At 56.4% G+C, this 13,371-nt stretch overlaps 5 protein-coding genes across 5 annotated transcripts; 1 reads left to right on the forward strand and 4 right to left on the reverse strand.

Moving 5' to 3' along the window:
- Window positions 1-1,765: 1,765 nt before the first annotated feature.
- Window positions 1,766-3,488, forward strand: C8Q71DRAFT_769165 (GDSL lipase/esterase). Its single transcript, XM_047924275.1, has 5 exons — window positions 1,766-2,178; window positions 2,231-2,599; window positions 2,654-2,834; window positions 2,893-3,076; window positions 3,153-3,488. The coding sequence occupies exons 1-5, from the start codon at window positions 2,053-2,055 to the stop codon at window positions 3,256-3,258; spliced, it is 966 nt and encodes a 321-aa protein (XP_047777020.1). The 5' UTR covers window positions 1,766-2,052; the 3' UTR covers window positions 3,259-3,488.
- On the reverse strand, window positions 3,489-5,956 carry C8Q71DRAFT_769168 (uncharacterized protein). Its single transcript, XM_047924276.1, has 8 exons — window positions 5,914-5,956; window positions 5,520-5,852; window positions 4,842-5,456; window positions 4,783-4,792; window positions 4,342-4,722; window positions 4,118-4,284; window positions 3,984-4,057; window positions 3,489-3,932 (listed from the first exon to the last, which is right to left on the reverse strand). The coding sequence occupies exons 2-8, from the start codon at window positions 5,579-5,581 to the stop codon at window positions 3,595-3,597; spliced, it is 1,647 nt and encodes a 548-aa protein (XP_047777021.1). The 5' UTR covers window positions 5,582-5,852; window positions 5,914-5,956; the 3' UTR covers window positions 3,489-3,594.
- C8Q71DRAFT_769173 (elongation factor 1-gamma) lies at window positions 5,904-7,799 on the reverse strand. The gene is made up of 6 exons (XM_047924277.1): window positions 7,666-7,799; window positions 7,431-7,605; window positions 7,099-7,256; window positions 6,519-7,036; window positions 6,112-6,466; window positions 5,904-6,053 (listed from the first exon to the last, which is right to left on the reverse strand). The coding sequence occupies exons 1-6, from the start codon at window positions 7,717-7,719 to the stop codon at window positions 6,045-6,047; spliced, it is 1,269 nt and encodes a 422-aa protein (XP_047777022.1). The 5' UTR covers window positions 7,720-7,799; the 3' UTR covers window positions 5,904-6,044.
- Window positions 7,800-8,169: 370 nt separating this feature from the next.
- C8Q71DRAFT_769176 (family S53 protease-like protein) lies at window positions 8,170-11,024 on the reverse strand. The gene is made up of 6 exons (XM_047924278.1): window positions 10,268-11,024; window positions 9,742-10,212; window positions 9,573-9,677; window positions 9,321-9,517; window positions 9,126-9,263; window positions 8,170-9,072 (listed from the first exon to the last, which is right to left on the reverse strand). Exons 1-6 carry the CDS (start codon window positions 10,544-10,546, stop codon window positions 8,535-8,537), a joined length of 1,728 nt encoding a protein of 575 aa, XP_047777023.1. The 5' UTR covers window positions 10,547-11,024; the 3' UTR covers window positions 8,170-8,534.
- A 1,041-nt stretch (window positions 11,025-12,065) lies between these two features.
- Window positions 12,066-13,238, reverse strand: C8Q71DRAFT_769178 (uncharacterized protein). The gene is made up of 3 exons (XM_047924279.1): window positions 12,996-13,238; window positions 12,257-12,945; window positions 12,066-12,199 (listed from the first exon to the last, which is right to left on the reverse strand). Exons 1-2 carry the CDS (start codon window positions 13,137-13,139, stop codon window positions 12,265-12,267), a joined length of 825 nt encoding a protein of 274 aa, XP_047777024.1. The 5' UTR covers window positions 13,140-13,238; the 3' UTR covers window positions 12,066-12,199; window positions 12,257-12,264.
- Window positions 13,239-13,371: the final 133 nt, after the last annotated feature.

Below are 13,371 nucleotides of genomic sequence, written 5' to 3' on the forward strand. Positions count from 1 at the left end.
ATCGACCCGTGCGCGTACTTATTCAAACGTCATGTCTGTGAGTCACTGCTCACTGATCTGCTCGTTCTTCAAGTTCTTGAATCCGGGATACTCGAAGGTCTCCTGTCGCACGCTGGTCAGTCTGGAAAAACATTCGAATTGGAGGCCTGCCCACGGTGGGCAAGCTGCTTAAGCTTATGCTTCGTTTCGATATCCTTGATCTTGACTTCCCGACGCGGTCTCTGTATTGAGGCCTGTTGTGAGTAGTACTTGATACGCGTCGTCGACGGGTCTACGAGTAATGCTTGGCACCATCCACTCTGTGGATGTGCGCGGGCATTCAAGGGTATCTGACGTTGCAACGACATCTCTGGCGTTCTTCCGTCGTGACTACCATACGCTCCACGAGCTGCCGCGCACTGCACACAAACAGGAGCAATCGTCCTCCTGTGCCATGTGAATGTGTAAACTCCCAAGCTTGCTACCGCTGGCCTGCAGCGCGTGTGCGGTGTCCAGCTCAAATCTGGTTCAATAGTAGAGACTGGCTTCGCACATGTTCAGGATTATAGTTGCTATCACCCTTCGCTTCCCCAGGCACTCATTATGCTGGTCGTATCCTTCGGGTTGTCCATGAGCTGTTCCCTGTTGCTGGTGAGTGGTCATACTACATAATATGAAGCGCCGACCTCAATGCTGACCCGCCGATGTGAACGAAGTGCCGTCTGCAATGTGGTTGATGGCAGGGATCAAAGCGGAGCAAGAGACGGAGGCGATGTATTTCATTGAACATTGACAACAGGCGATAATCCACGCCAAGTTCCAACAGATCAGCAAGGGGCGAGCGCTGGAGTGGTCTTGCAATGCACACCACCGATCTGTAGAGCTCAGACATCAAGACGCGGAAGCGAACGCTGGTGCCAGTGGAATGGTGAAAAATGGCTAGCAAGCCATGGCGCAGACTCACAACCGAGGATCATATTCGTGCGCGTTTCTGGGACGGAACTAGCGCGAGATACCCACTTGAACCGTGGTAGCAGTTACTTCGGTGCGCAACGCAAGCGGTGGATCAGTCGAGGACTCCGGATTCTGCTGTACTGCGTTTGCGAGTATGCAAGTGGCGTACATAGCGCCGTTGAGTACGTAGCATCTTCAATGACGCACTTTACTCTGCAGATCTGATCTACATACAGCTTTGTCGTTCGGTCATCGAGGATTCGGACACGTACATTTGTACAATGAGACTACATATGCACGGCTGCGAGGCGTGCACCGATGTTTAGGCCCCGTAGCTCGCAACGGGTGAGCGTACTTACGCCTTTCTTACAACCATGCCACTCATGCATTTGCAAATCAACATGCGCTGTGTTGTCCACACTGACGTTACTCCCGTATTCTGCCGTCCCGCAGCTCGCGCAACCACCTCGACCGCCAGGAAGTACCCATCTAGAAGATCGTTGCCCATAACAGGCACTACCCCATTGATTCACCGAAGACGAAGCGACTGCACATGGAACAGCGTACGCTCCGCCTGGCCTAGCCAGGCTCACACGGAGGGACTGCTGATGATCGATTGGTCTTGTCGTTCCACGCGTGCGGATAGCAGCGCCTCGCGTCTAAAGCCAATCCCTACGCGAAGCCAGCCCGAAACGAGGAGAAGCAGCACGTCGATCTACAAATAAGCTCTCTCTCTGCAGCGCGAGTATTGGAGCCCTACCTTCGAACTACCGCTCGCTCTCGTTTTCAGCTGCCGGCCGCTCACTTTCACATACTCTGCCGTCACGGTCCGCATATGCGTGGTCATGCGTCTCGGTGAGCTTCCTAATCCTAACTCTCCGCCGGCCGTGCAACCAGAGGGACGCTCTCCGATCACTTCTGGCAGGGTCTCTCCCTCCAGCGACGGCCACTCACATCCGCTACAGACGGGAGAAGAAGCCCATGCCGGCCGCTGGCCCGACTCGTGACCCTCTGGCCGCATGGAACGAGTGACATTGGACATCACCCGTGTATGTCCCTGGTCGAAGCCGGGGAGGATTTAAGATGAGCGTCCCAAACTGAGGACCGGCACGGCTGGAGATGGTTCCCCTCGCCCTGCTCACCACGCTCATCTGCCTCGCTTGTGCGTGGACCAGCAACGGCCAGGGACCCGATCCAGGCCAGGTCAAGACCTTAGTGACTTTCGGCGACTCATACACGGATGTGGTGGGTGTGCAAGCGATCCACTAGCTGAACACCGCTTACCATGACTCTGCAGCGATACGGGCATGCCGGGGACAATGGCACCGCTTGGCCAGTCTATGTCGCCGACTACGCCAACCTGACGCTCTATCCATTCGCCATCGCCGGCGCGACGTGCTCGAACAATCTCACGTACCGCCCGTTCTCGTCTGTCATGGAAGGCCAAGTCCCGCTCTACCTCCAAGAGGTGCAGAACGGGTCCATCAGCGTCGATCCCTCGAGCACGATCTACACGCTCTGGATCGGCACGAACGACGTCGGCGCAAACGCGGTCCTGACGGGCGGGCAGGCGCCGGGCGTCACGATCGTGAACACAACGCGGTGCGCGGTCGACTGGGTGAAGGTCATGTACCAGAACGGGGCCCGGAACTTCATCTTTCAGAGCGTGAGTGTCTAGCGCTGGTCTCTTGCAGCGACCGTGCAGACCGATTCGGCGTAGATGCTTCCGCTGCAAGACACAGTGATGTATTCTGCGGACTCGTACCCCAACGGGTACTGGACCGCGGAGCGGAACACGACAGGGTGGAACCTTGTCATGACCGAGTTTACCAACGCCGTGAACGCGCTCGCGCTCGCATGGCTCGAGGCGATGGCGCCGTCTCTGCCCGGTGCGCATCTCGGTCAGTTTCTCGTGACATTGATCCCTCGGCGTCAGCAGCTAACGCCGTTCGAGGACAGGATACTTCGACTCGTATGGCCTATTTGCGGACATGTATGCTAACCCGGGGAACTACCTGAACGGCACCGCGCCACTGAACATCACTGGCTGCATCAAGTCGTGCATCTTCCAGGTGAACGAGAGCACGTCCGGCCCCTCGGACTGCACCATCCCCGAGGGGACCGCACAAGACAGTTTCCTGTGGTGCGTCTGACCTTGCGGGGTGCCTGCATGGCTCATTATGTTATTGATCATGTCAACGGCGCTTCTCATCGTATAGGTACGACGAGGTGCATCCATCGGAACAGGCCGACCGCGTCGTCGCGCGAGAGATCGCCGCTGCGATCGTGAGGAACTCGACGGACTGGATGACGTGGATTATCTGAGGACTGGCCAAGCATATTCACTGTTAGAGTGAACGGTCACAGACGTTACGGGGACATCCTTACGAGTAGTATTTGCGAACTTCGTATATCGTGGGGACATTGGTTGTGTTGCATTTGTGGACTCCGGGTATCCTTGTCGATCCATACATAGGCTATAGACGATCCGTAGACCGTTGACATTCTCGTCCTGAACTTACCTCGATCAATGTCAGTTCGAATTCATGGACATCGCTCTGTGAATTTCCATTCCGAAGCCCTCTGCACAAGTTACACTTATTGTCAGTGTTTCTCAGTGACCTCCTGCATGTGTGTAGCGGTACTATCAACCACAAACCGTCATCCGACGATCCATCCTCCACTACCCACGCTCGTGAACGTAAGAGTATTCCCACTGACGCCTGCTCCACTGTCCAAGACCTGCGTCACTGGCCTACCCGCCAATCCAGGTACTCCGCCCAAACTGAACGTCACCTCTGCGTAGTTGAGATTTGTTGCGAGCACGAGTGTCTTGCCGCCCACCGTCCACGCGCCGACGTCAATCTGGTCATAAAAGTAGTGCGCGAAGGTCGCGGCATCATTCGCGATGTACTCCTTGAGTGTGGGTGAGGCCTGGGCGAGTATCGAGGCATAGTCCCAGATGTCATCAGTTGTCGGCGCGTCCCATGAGACCACACCTAGAAGATGAAGCGTCAGAATTGAAGGACTGCGAGGTAAGAGTAACCTACCCATGCCGCCGTGGTTTATCGCGAGCACGCTCTGAACGACGAATTCGGGACCTGTGGGCGGTCGTGGCCAGTACCTAGCCGGCCAGCGCATGTGAGCAACTCATTGATAATAAGTCAAATGGAACTTCGCTCACTCGCCCCCTCCGAAACCCTGTGGCACCGTCCATACGCTCTTCGTCGTGTCCCAACCTGTTGCCCAAAGCCGATACGCAAAGGTGTCCATGCGCGTGCTGATATCCTCGAAATTGCCAAGGCAATCATCGCACCCACAATCGCCATACGTCGTATTGCAGGTTGTGTCCTATGGCAAAGTACTCATGAGCTGGGGCAAATGCATGACACAAGAGACACCACGCACCCATTCGACACTCCACGTAACGTTGTTCGAGATCATGTACGTATCCTGCATGACGATATCCGTACCCGAAGTATACTCCGTCCAGTAATAGTCGAAGCAGTTCAAGCACAGCGAGACCGGATGATACCCATCTAACTCGTAGATCAAGTCATACGCATGCGCTGTCGCGTTCAGTGGGTCAGACGTGCCATCAGGCTCGTCGCCAGTGTACCAGAGCAGGAGCGCAGGCGAGTTCTTGACCATGTTCACCTGCTCCGCCACAGAGGTGTCGTTCTGGTAGGTCCAGCGCATGTCATACATGAGGTACATCCCGACCTCCTCCATTCGCGTGATTACCTCTTGCAGCTGCGTGAGATTGTCGTATGATGGGATAGGGTGGATCTGAGGTGGACGAGGTGGTCAGCATTCTATGACCTCCCATGCATCCTGAGCGCTTCGTACAATGGAGATGCTTTCTGTATGTCAGTGTACTGGGGCCCACACACTGGTGGACGACTCACCCCATCGCCTTCGCCTCATCAATCGTGCTCAGATTCGTCGCTAAATAGTCCCCAAACGCTGTATAGAACCCGACCGGAAACACCGTCTCGTACTCTCCCTCCTGGTCATTCGTCGGCTTCGCGAGCAGCGCACCCGTCTTCGCATCCATCTTCACCACGCTCCCGCCGTCTGTCGGATCCGGCAGGTAACTCAAATTCCCAGAGGCCGCGAACGTCTGCACGGCCCCCGCGCCCGCGTACGTCGCCCTACAGCTCACGTCGTACGCGCTCTTCTGCGGCGTCAGCCCCGCGAGACTGAACGGCAGCTCGACCTTGCTGGAGTTCAGAGGGACCGCGCCGCCGGTCACGACACGTCCATTGACTTCCACGGAGATAATCACATCGCCCAAGGGGCCGTTCGAAGGCAGGTTGATCGCAGACGCGCCTGCGATCTCGAAATTCGTGATGAACGTGTCGATGAGGATGCCGGCGGGGCTGCTAGCGTCGGATGCGACGTACGGCTTGATTGCGGGGGCGCAGCGAAACGCGAGCAGCGGCGAGGAGGACGTCGCAGGGACCGGGAACTGGCCGCCTGGTGGGACGACGGGCGTCCCCTGTTCATAGTTCTTGCCACACCTGCACGGAACACGTTCCCTTCATCCCCTCGCCACCGTGTTCGAGCAATTGACCAGAACGCACCATGTATCCGCGAGCGCGCTGCCTGCCAGAGCGACGGCCGCAGCGAGCGCAAGGCGAGCCATCCTAGACCTGTGCACCGGTCGAGCTCGAGCGAAATACCCGTGTGGACATTGACTGCGTCCGCACCGATGGTATATATACCATCCGTTCGTGGGATCAGAGGCATGTGGTACCCAGGCCGATAAGTGCGCCGAAGATAACCTGCCAGTGTACAACCTGGTGATCCCGCCGTTACGGCAGTGCCATCCTCGATTTGTCCTCGATCGAACCTCGAGGCGTCGCACGGACGTTGCCTGAAACCTAATGAAGACGTAGGAAAGGCAGAGGACATACCTGGCAGCATCACGCGAATTTTCACTAGGTGAGACGGGCACAAAAGGGTAGTCCGACATACTTTCACATTGTTTTTCATTTTGAGTATACTGCAACAGCACAACACGTCCCCGGGATGAGATGTAACAACACAATACAGAAGCATGCAAAGACGGCAATCTAACACACAGAGCAAACAGGATATCGATACATTTACTTGAACTGCAGGCCGCGCAGTCAGCATCACCCCCAGTGAGTCAGGCGAGCAGAGCATACGTACGTTCTTGCCATCCACCCACTTCTTGCCGTCGATCTCGAGGTCCCATGCGAGTGCGGCCTCGAAGTACGCCTTGTCATCCGCATTGCTGAGGTCGAGCTTCTTGTACTCGTATGACTCCCAATCAGGCGCGACATCGACGACGGGCTTGATGTCCTGCCCACGGCCGATCAGCACACCGGTGATGATCGAGTCGTTCGTCTGGCCGAGCACGCCCACAGAGCCGAAGAGGTACTTGCGCGATGCCTCGAGGCGGTTAAAGAAGCCGCCGATCTGGTTCGAGGACATGAATGTCTGCGTGAGCTCGTTGTTGTACTTGAAGTCCACGCGCCAGACGGAGAAGCCCTCCGAGTCGTAGCTACAAGTGATGTCAGACATGAAGCGTACGAGGGGCGCGCAAGGGAACACACTTCTCGTAGAACCATTCGATGGCACCGCCGGGACCGCGTGTCTCCTTGTTGGAGTACGCACGCTTCCAGTCCTCGAGGTTGAAGTTGGACTTGGGGAGGAGATCGAGGGGGTTCTTCTCCTTCGGCTCCTCCTTCGGCACAAGGTCAAGGTCGTCATCCTCCTCCTCCTTCACCTTAGGCTTCTTCTCAGCCTTGGGCGCAGGTGCGGCAGCGGGCTTCGCCTCCTTCTTCTCCTTCGGGGGCGGGGTGAACTGCTTCGCCTTCTCGACGTACTCCGTCGGACCGAATACGGCGATCAGGGAGGGCTGGTTGACGACAGTCTCGAAGTGGCGGATGACGTTGGGGTACTTTGCGCGCAGGGGAGCGTCAATGAGGTAGGTGAGTTGGCGCTGGACGACAGATGCGAGGGTAATGTCGGCAAGGGTAATGCGCTCGGTGACGAGGAAGGTGTTGCTGGTGAGGTGCTTCTCAAGGGTGCCGAGGGAGCGCTCGACACGGTCAAGGAATGCGGTGTGGATCTGAGAGACAGTAGAACGTCAACATCGACTGATGTTGGGTGTGAAGCGACGAAACTACTCACGGGCTTGGTGTAGGGAGCCAGTGCGCCATTGACAAGCTGGAACACAACACGGCCAGGTGCGTTGAGCTCGCTGTCGGTGAATGCAACCCATTGGTCGACAAGAGCGGCGTCCTTGAGGTCAGAGCCCTGCAACTTGCTGTTAGGCGCGAGCGACGCAACTACAGACGAGACGTGAGCAAAACAAGTCCACATAGGGATTGAAGTGCGGATAGCGGTCAGAGAAATAGTTGGCTGTCGACATAAAAATTAAGACAGGGATAACTGATTGTGATCTTCTCATCATTCCCAAATCACCAAGGCTGGTGCGAAGCTTCAACCGACAGAAAACTCACGGTAGCGTGCAATAGCCTGAGTCTCGAAAAGCTTGAAGCCGTCCGCCGTCTCCAGGGCAGGGATCTTGCCGTGTTGGAACTTGGCGAGGTATTCAGGCGTTTTGTTCGTCTCGCCCAAGACGAAACCCGAGGGCACCTCGAGAGCAAGTCCCGCGAACGCGGCGATCGCCTTGAGCTGCACAGTACGTTCAGCTCGCTATTCGCCACGACGTAGAGCTCAGCGGCGACGACTTACGCGCTTGCCGTAGTCTTGTCGGTCGATAGTGTAGAGGGTGCCGATGGAAGACATTTTGGTCGGGAGGGGATGGCAAGCGGTGCAAGTCTGTCTGACCAGTGATAACAGAAAAAATGTTGTTTAGGGCAGGCAGCCATCGATCCTCGTTCCGCTCGAGTCAGCCTGCCGATTTAGCTCGATACACCACAAAAACTCCCATCTAACCCCGACACATCTGTATTGTCTTCTTCTCCACGAGCCACGACATGTTTTCCACCTCCAAACGCGAACATTGTCTGAACTTCGCAGGGCTGGTTGCTCAGAAAGGAAACTAAGGCCACGTGCACCGCCGCGCTCCAGCGCTTACTGGCTAAGACGCGGAGCACTGGCCCTCGCAATCGCTCGCAATACTATTCCGAGTCAGAGATCCATTTCTTTGCAATTTAACACGCACAAATGCACCAGTCAGACGTAGGAGTTGCGCCTACAGCGGGTATAAATGCTGTATGTATTCAACTTGGGGTCATCGATGCCAGTGGCTCATCATCCGCAGGTTCAAACGTGCATGCGTTGAAGTGGTATCCGGGATTCCAGTTCATTCCGTCGCTTTTCATCCACAGCGTTATGAGGTTCCATTTACCTACCCTGTGTTTCCTTCAAAGGATATACAGTGTACACTCCGCATTGGCATGTGGCCTGCGCTGCACATGCATGATGACTCGGAGTCATGACATTCCTATTCCGCCGTGATTCTCGTACAGCGTTAGTACGCGTTATATTGTGAGACTCCAGTAGGATTACATCCCACAGAAACCCGCGAGAACCCCAAAGACGGAACACGAGGGTTAAACATATCCCTTGGACTGTCACTCACAGCCCAGCCGCAGACCTCAAAGCAGCAAAGTTAGGTGAGCCAAGGCCAGTGACCTACATCGACGAGGATCCGAGTCAGCCACAGTCTTGCGGCGCTGAAGTGTACTACGCACCGGATCCCATCCAGTCGCCGCCGAGAAACCATTAGTGCTGCATCCAGGGTTGTCACCGCTCGTGATATCGTTTAACGCACCCGGATTCGCGTATAGCCACGGGTTCAGCCACCCAAGCCGGCTCTTTCCCGCACTCAAGAGCTCATCGTTCAAGAGCGTAACCACACTCGCGAAGATGGGGCTCGCGCAGCTCGTGCCGCCGACAGTCCAGAGGCCACCCTGCCATGCGATGACGACGTTCTCAGCTTGGGCAGCGACGTCTGGGAAGCCACGCCCGTTGGGGTTGTATAGCCCGCTGTAGGTGCCTCCGAGCGAGGAGACGTAGGCGGAAACGTCTGCAGATTGGAAAGACGGCGTGGAGAATACGTTGGAGAACCCACCTCCAGAGAGGGAGGCAGCGGTCTCGGGGCTGTAGCTCGTCGTTCCTCCGACTGAGGTTAGGCTGGACAAAGGCATGTTAGGAGGCAACTCGACATGCGTAGAATGCATACTCACTAGGGACAGCCTGCAGGGAACGTGGGCACGAAGTCCGTGCACGATCCGCTCTGCACGCCGGATACGCCCCCATCACCGGAGGCAAACAACACAGTGATGCCAGCCGATCCCAGCGCTGCATACTCATCGCACAGCTTGCTAGAATCGATGTGTCGATGAGCGCCCGGATAGTTTGTGCCACACGGCGAAACGCACCTGAAGACGTCCGTGGAGATAGAATCCTCGTTCGAGCCGTATGAGGTGGTCATAACGTAGGTATCGCTCCATGAGTCGAGCACGGCAGTGGCGGTGTCCAGGAATCCGAAGACGCCGTCGTCGGTGTCGCTGCCCACCGACAGGAAGTACACGTCCGCATTTGTAGCGACGCCGACGGTATACTCGACATCGAGATCCTGTCCGCATCATGGATCAGGCAGGGAACTTCAGCGGGACGCAGTGACATCATACCGCTTCGTCGCCGGGCTGGCTCGGGTCCCAAGTGCCATTGTCCAGACCCCAAGTCGCCCAGGTCGTCGAACTATCAATGTCAGGCCGAAAGTTTGTGAGGAAGTTCTGATCAATCCCAGAGTGTCAAAACGCTAGTATCTGACGATCTTACACTATGAAATAGGCTTACACTCATGTCCGATGGGCTTGGCCATTGATTGTCGTACCCCGTCACTACTAGCGGGTTTGAGTTCGACACGGGCGTCGCAGGGATCCCGTAGATCTCCTGCAAACAATCCGGGTCAATATAGCTGCTGCACGCCGACTGGCGCTTATTCAAGGAGCCGGTGTACCGCTGCTTCGAGAGAGGCAGCTTCGCCGACGGCGGCGTGAACGTCGTGGTGGGGTGTACGAGCTGCAGGTGGCCCGCGAGCTCGGTGGGGATGGAGTACGCGAGAGTGCGGATGCTCTGCGCGCCGGTCTCCTGGTGCGTGAAGACCGAGAAGTCCGCGCCGAAGAGCTCGTTGGCCTGCGAAACTGGCACGGATATCTCGAGCCAGTCCCCTGCGTTATTGAGAGTGCGTGCAGTCAAGTCATTGTCGTTCAGCCAGGCGTTCACGGCAGCGGCGGAATCGGCAGTCGGCGAAAGGTATGCTGCCGCCTGGACGAGCATCAGCATATCATCGCCTTTCATTGGAGTCGGAATGGGTACAGACCTCGGGCCTAGAAAGGTGCTGACCATAGTTGGGACTAGAGGGCGTGCTGACATCGTACAGCTTCTCGACGAGTGCGTCGACGTTGCTGCTGACGAGGCCAAGACGAAGGTTCAACACGGTGGACGCGTCCGAGTCGGCCGTGCCAGCATGCGTGAATCCTACAGGGACTGCCGAGCGGGATTCTTGCAGCTGGAGGCTACGGGAAAGGGGTTTGCCTAGGGCCAACATGCAGAGAGAGGCGAGGCATAAGCTGGTCCTGAAGGTGAGCATGATGCGCATCTGCCACTGGTCTGCAATCTCCTGGCGAGAGGGCTCTTTGGGACCTGAAGAGTCCTCGTCCGCGAGAGCTTTTATACGGCACAGAGCGATCTGTCAACTTGAGAACAACTGATGTACCCGCATGGGCACGGCGAAGTGTAAGGCCTCGTACCCATCCGCGCTCAATCGTACTACGCTATCGCCGCCCTGGAGCATTCCAGGATCAGCCTCAGCGTCCCGTGTACAGTAGACAGCGCTCTGTGGAAGCTTGTTGTGCCTGACTTGATATGCTGGATACTGAGAAGGCAGTCCCCTGGCCAGACGAGGATTCTTCGATGCTGGCCGTAATTGCACTGCCAGCGCATACCGTGACGATGCCAGCGTACAGAGTACAGTCTTGCACTGGGGCGCCACAGCTTCGAGACTAGGCGGCCCACATCGTTCGCGCTCCGTGTAGACCTCATCCTGGAGTTCGTGTCGTAGATTGATCCGATGTGAACAGAAGCACTGTATAGTCGTCCAATAACCATGCTATGCGCTCCGATGACGGCCGGGTTCGGCAGTGCAAAGTGTATACAATGACCGAGTCAGACACCGTGCCGCGGCCAACAATGGCCAAGGCTATCGACCTGTATCTGGGTCAGCTGTATCGCCCTTGCTTCCTAGTACCCAAGGCGGAAGCACATGGAAGCGACGTGATCGGAATGACTACGTACGCCTCTTTCCCTATGATTGTTGTCCTCGACCCTCTTGGCGGGTCCTCGCCATGCGTGCAGTACCCCGAGAGGACATCGTGTGAGTGCATCAGGGATTGGGCTCTTGAACACATCGTAGGTATGGAGCGTAGCGCTCGTCAAGGCGCGCCGAGTCGTTCGACTCAGACTAAGTACAGCAGACAGGGCAGCTTACCATACAGGGCTTCAATGCAGGTCATTGAGGCACATATGTTGCCTTGAGGTCACGGTGCGGCGCATCAGTAATATGCAGTTTCCATAGGTGCTACGAACCGAACATACCGCATGAGATACTGCATGACTCTCCGCGCTGGCGGGAATGTGGCCCAACGTTACCAACAATTCGAACTTAAAAGGCGGACGCTCGTCCTGGGGGGCGGGGGTGAAGAGTATATGAGATATGATTTAGAGAGGGATGCGACGCGCGGTAGGGAGCAAGAGGAATGATGGTACCATCGAAGGCACTGTATCGAGGTATGTCAAGACCCTCCAGCCACATTCAAGTTGGCCGAACATGAGGTTTGCGACGTTCTACGCTCCAGCGACGCGCGGTTCATTACAGCGATCGACGGTTTCGGGGGTATCTCCGTCTCGATGTTCACGTTCGCTTCAGCTTCTGGCAGCGTTCCCAGATTCGTCCGAGTCTGCTGAGCTGAAAGACCTTGGAGGCCATGATACGCATAGTGCAGTAGGACACACGACCTGCGATGTTGCAATGAGATAACAAGACCCGTTGAGAGCAGCGTTGATAATCATACCTTGAAACAAACATCACGCCCCCTCTCTAGAAAGGCCCTCAAGCTTACTACGGTCATTACACAGATTACTGATTCCGAACAACTATATGTACACCAGGTTACAATTGCGATTACCGAGCACGAGAAGGAGTCCGTAGATGCGAGAAAATGGGAAGATTCCGTAGACCATAGCCGACCGCACACTAGCACAGATACTGATTAGCAACATACAAAGCAAACGAGAGACGTGGTGGACTGACCATGACTACTACCGTCGCCTCGGGTAGTTTACCGACCACCATTCATACTGTTCCTCGTCGAGGAACCACCTCGGAGGCATCTCGACGCCAACGGCTTCTCCAAATGCCGCAATGTGTTCGGGAAGTGGGAGGTCCTTGCGAAGGAAATGGTAGTTCGTGTAGACCGACACGATTTGGCACTCGCCCTCGCCGTCCTGCAGTGTCGGGCATATCTGCATAGCCGGCAGATCGAACTGCGTGCCGTGCTCGCCGTTGAGCGAATCGCGAATATGTCGCAGAGCACCGAACATGGTCGACATTGTGTCGATCCTAGCCGGCTTAGCAGGGGGATCGACCGGCGGGCACGGCTTACGAGCCCTGGTAGCATGTGCGGCGACGACCGTGCGGCTGCCGTCTGATGAGGACCCCGACTCGCTAGAGCGGTCACTGGATTCGTCCTCATTGTCCTCTGTCTCATCATCATCCGTGGAGAACTCGCTTTCCGAGTCGGTTTCATCTGGGAAGACCTTTGGGTTGCGTCTGCCCAAGAATTTGGTCAGGCCGTGCTTCTCTGCGTATTCCAGGAGACGCTGCCTAGGAACAGGCCAACCGTAATGCATGAGTGGCGGCTTCCACAGCGCCGAAGGCACAGGGATGAAGATGCGGGGGAGCAGGATGAACGGAGCGACGTCGCGTGCGCCCAGTACAGCCTACAGTTGCCTTAGCAGATGCTCAAGCCCAATGATAGATGACTACATACATCTTTCGTCACATAAACAGACCGAGGCTTGAATGGGGGCGGAAGGTCAGGCTGTGGCTCCTTTGCCGGGGCGATTGTCGAGCGGGCAGCGGGGACGACTGGAAGGCGAACTGCAATCATCTTCCCAGATGTAGAGCGTGACATGACTTGAGAAGCGCAGGAGAGAGAAGAAGAGATGTGGGGGTATCGTCGAAGGCGTTCTACTTAAAGTATGGCAACATCCTCCAGCCACGTTCAAGTCGAACCAACCGCCTCGGACTTTGCCGATGGGGGCCACGGCCACGGGACGAACGGGCCGTTTTCCCGTGGCCAATCAGAGAGGCGCAGACGGTCACGAGCGCAAGCGAACTCAGATCAAACAATGATCTCGATCAGC

This window comes from Rhodofomes roseus (genome assembly GCF_022264815.1).
Source record: "Rhodofomes roseus strain CIRM-BRFM 1785 chromosome Unknown C8Q71scaffold_15, whole genome shotgun sequence".
NCBI lineage: Eukaryota > Fungi > Basidiomycota > Agaricomycetes > Polyporales > Fomitopsidaceae > Rhodofomes > Rhodofomes roseus.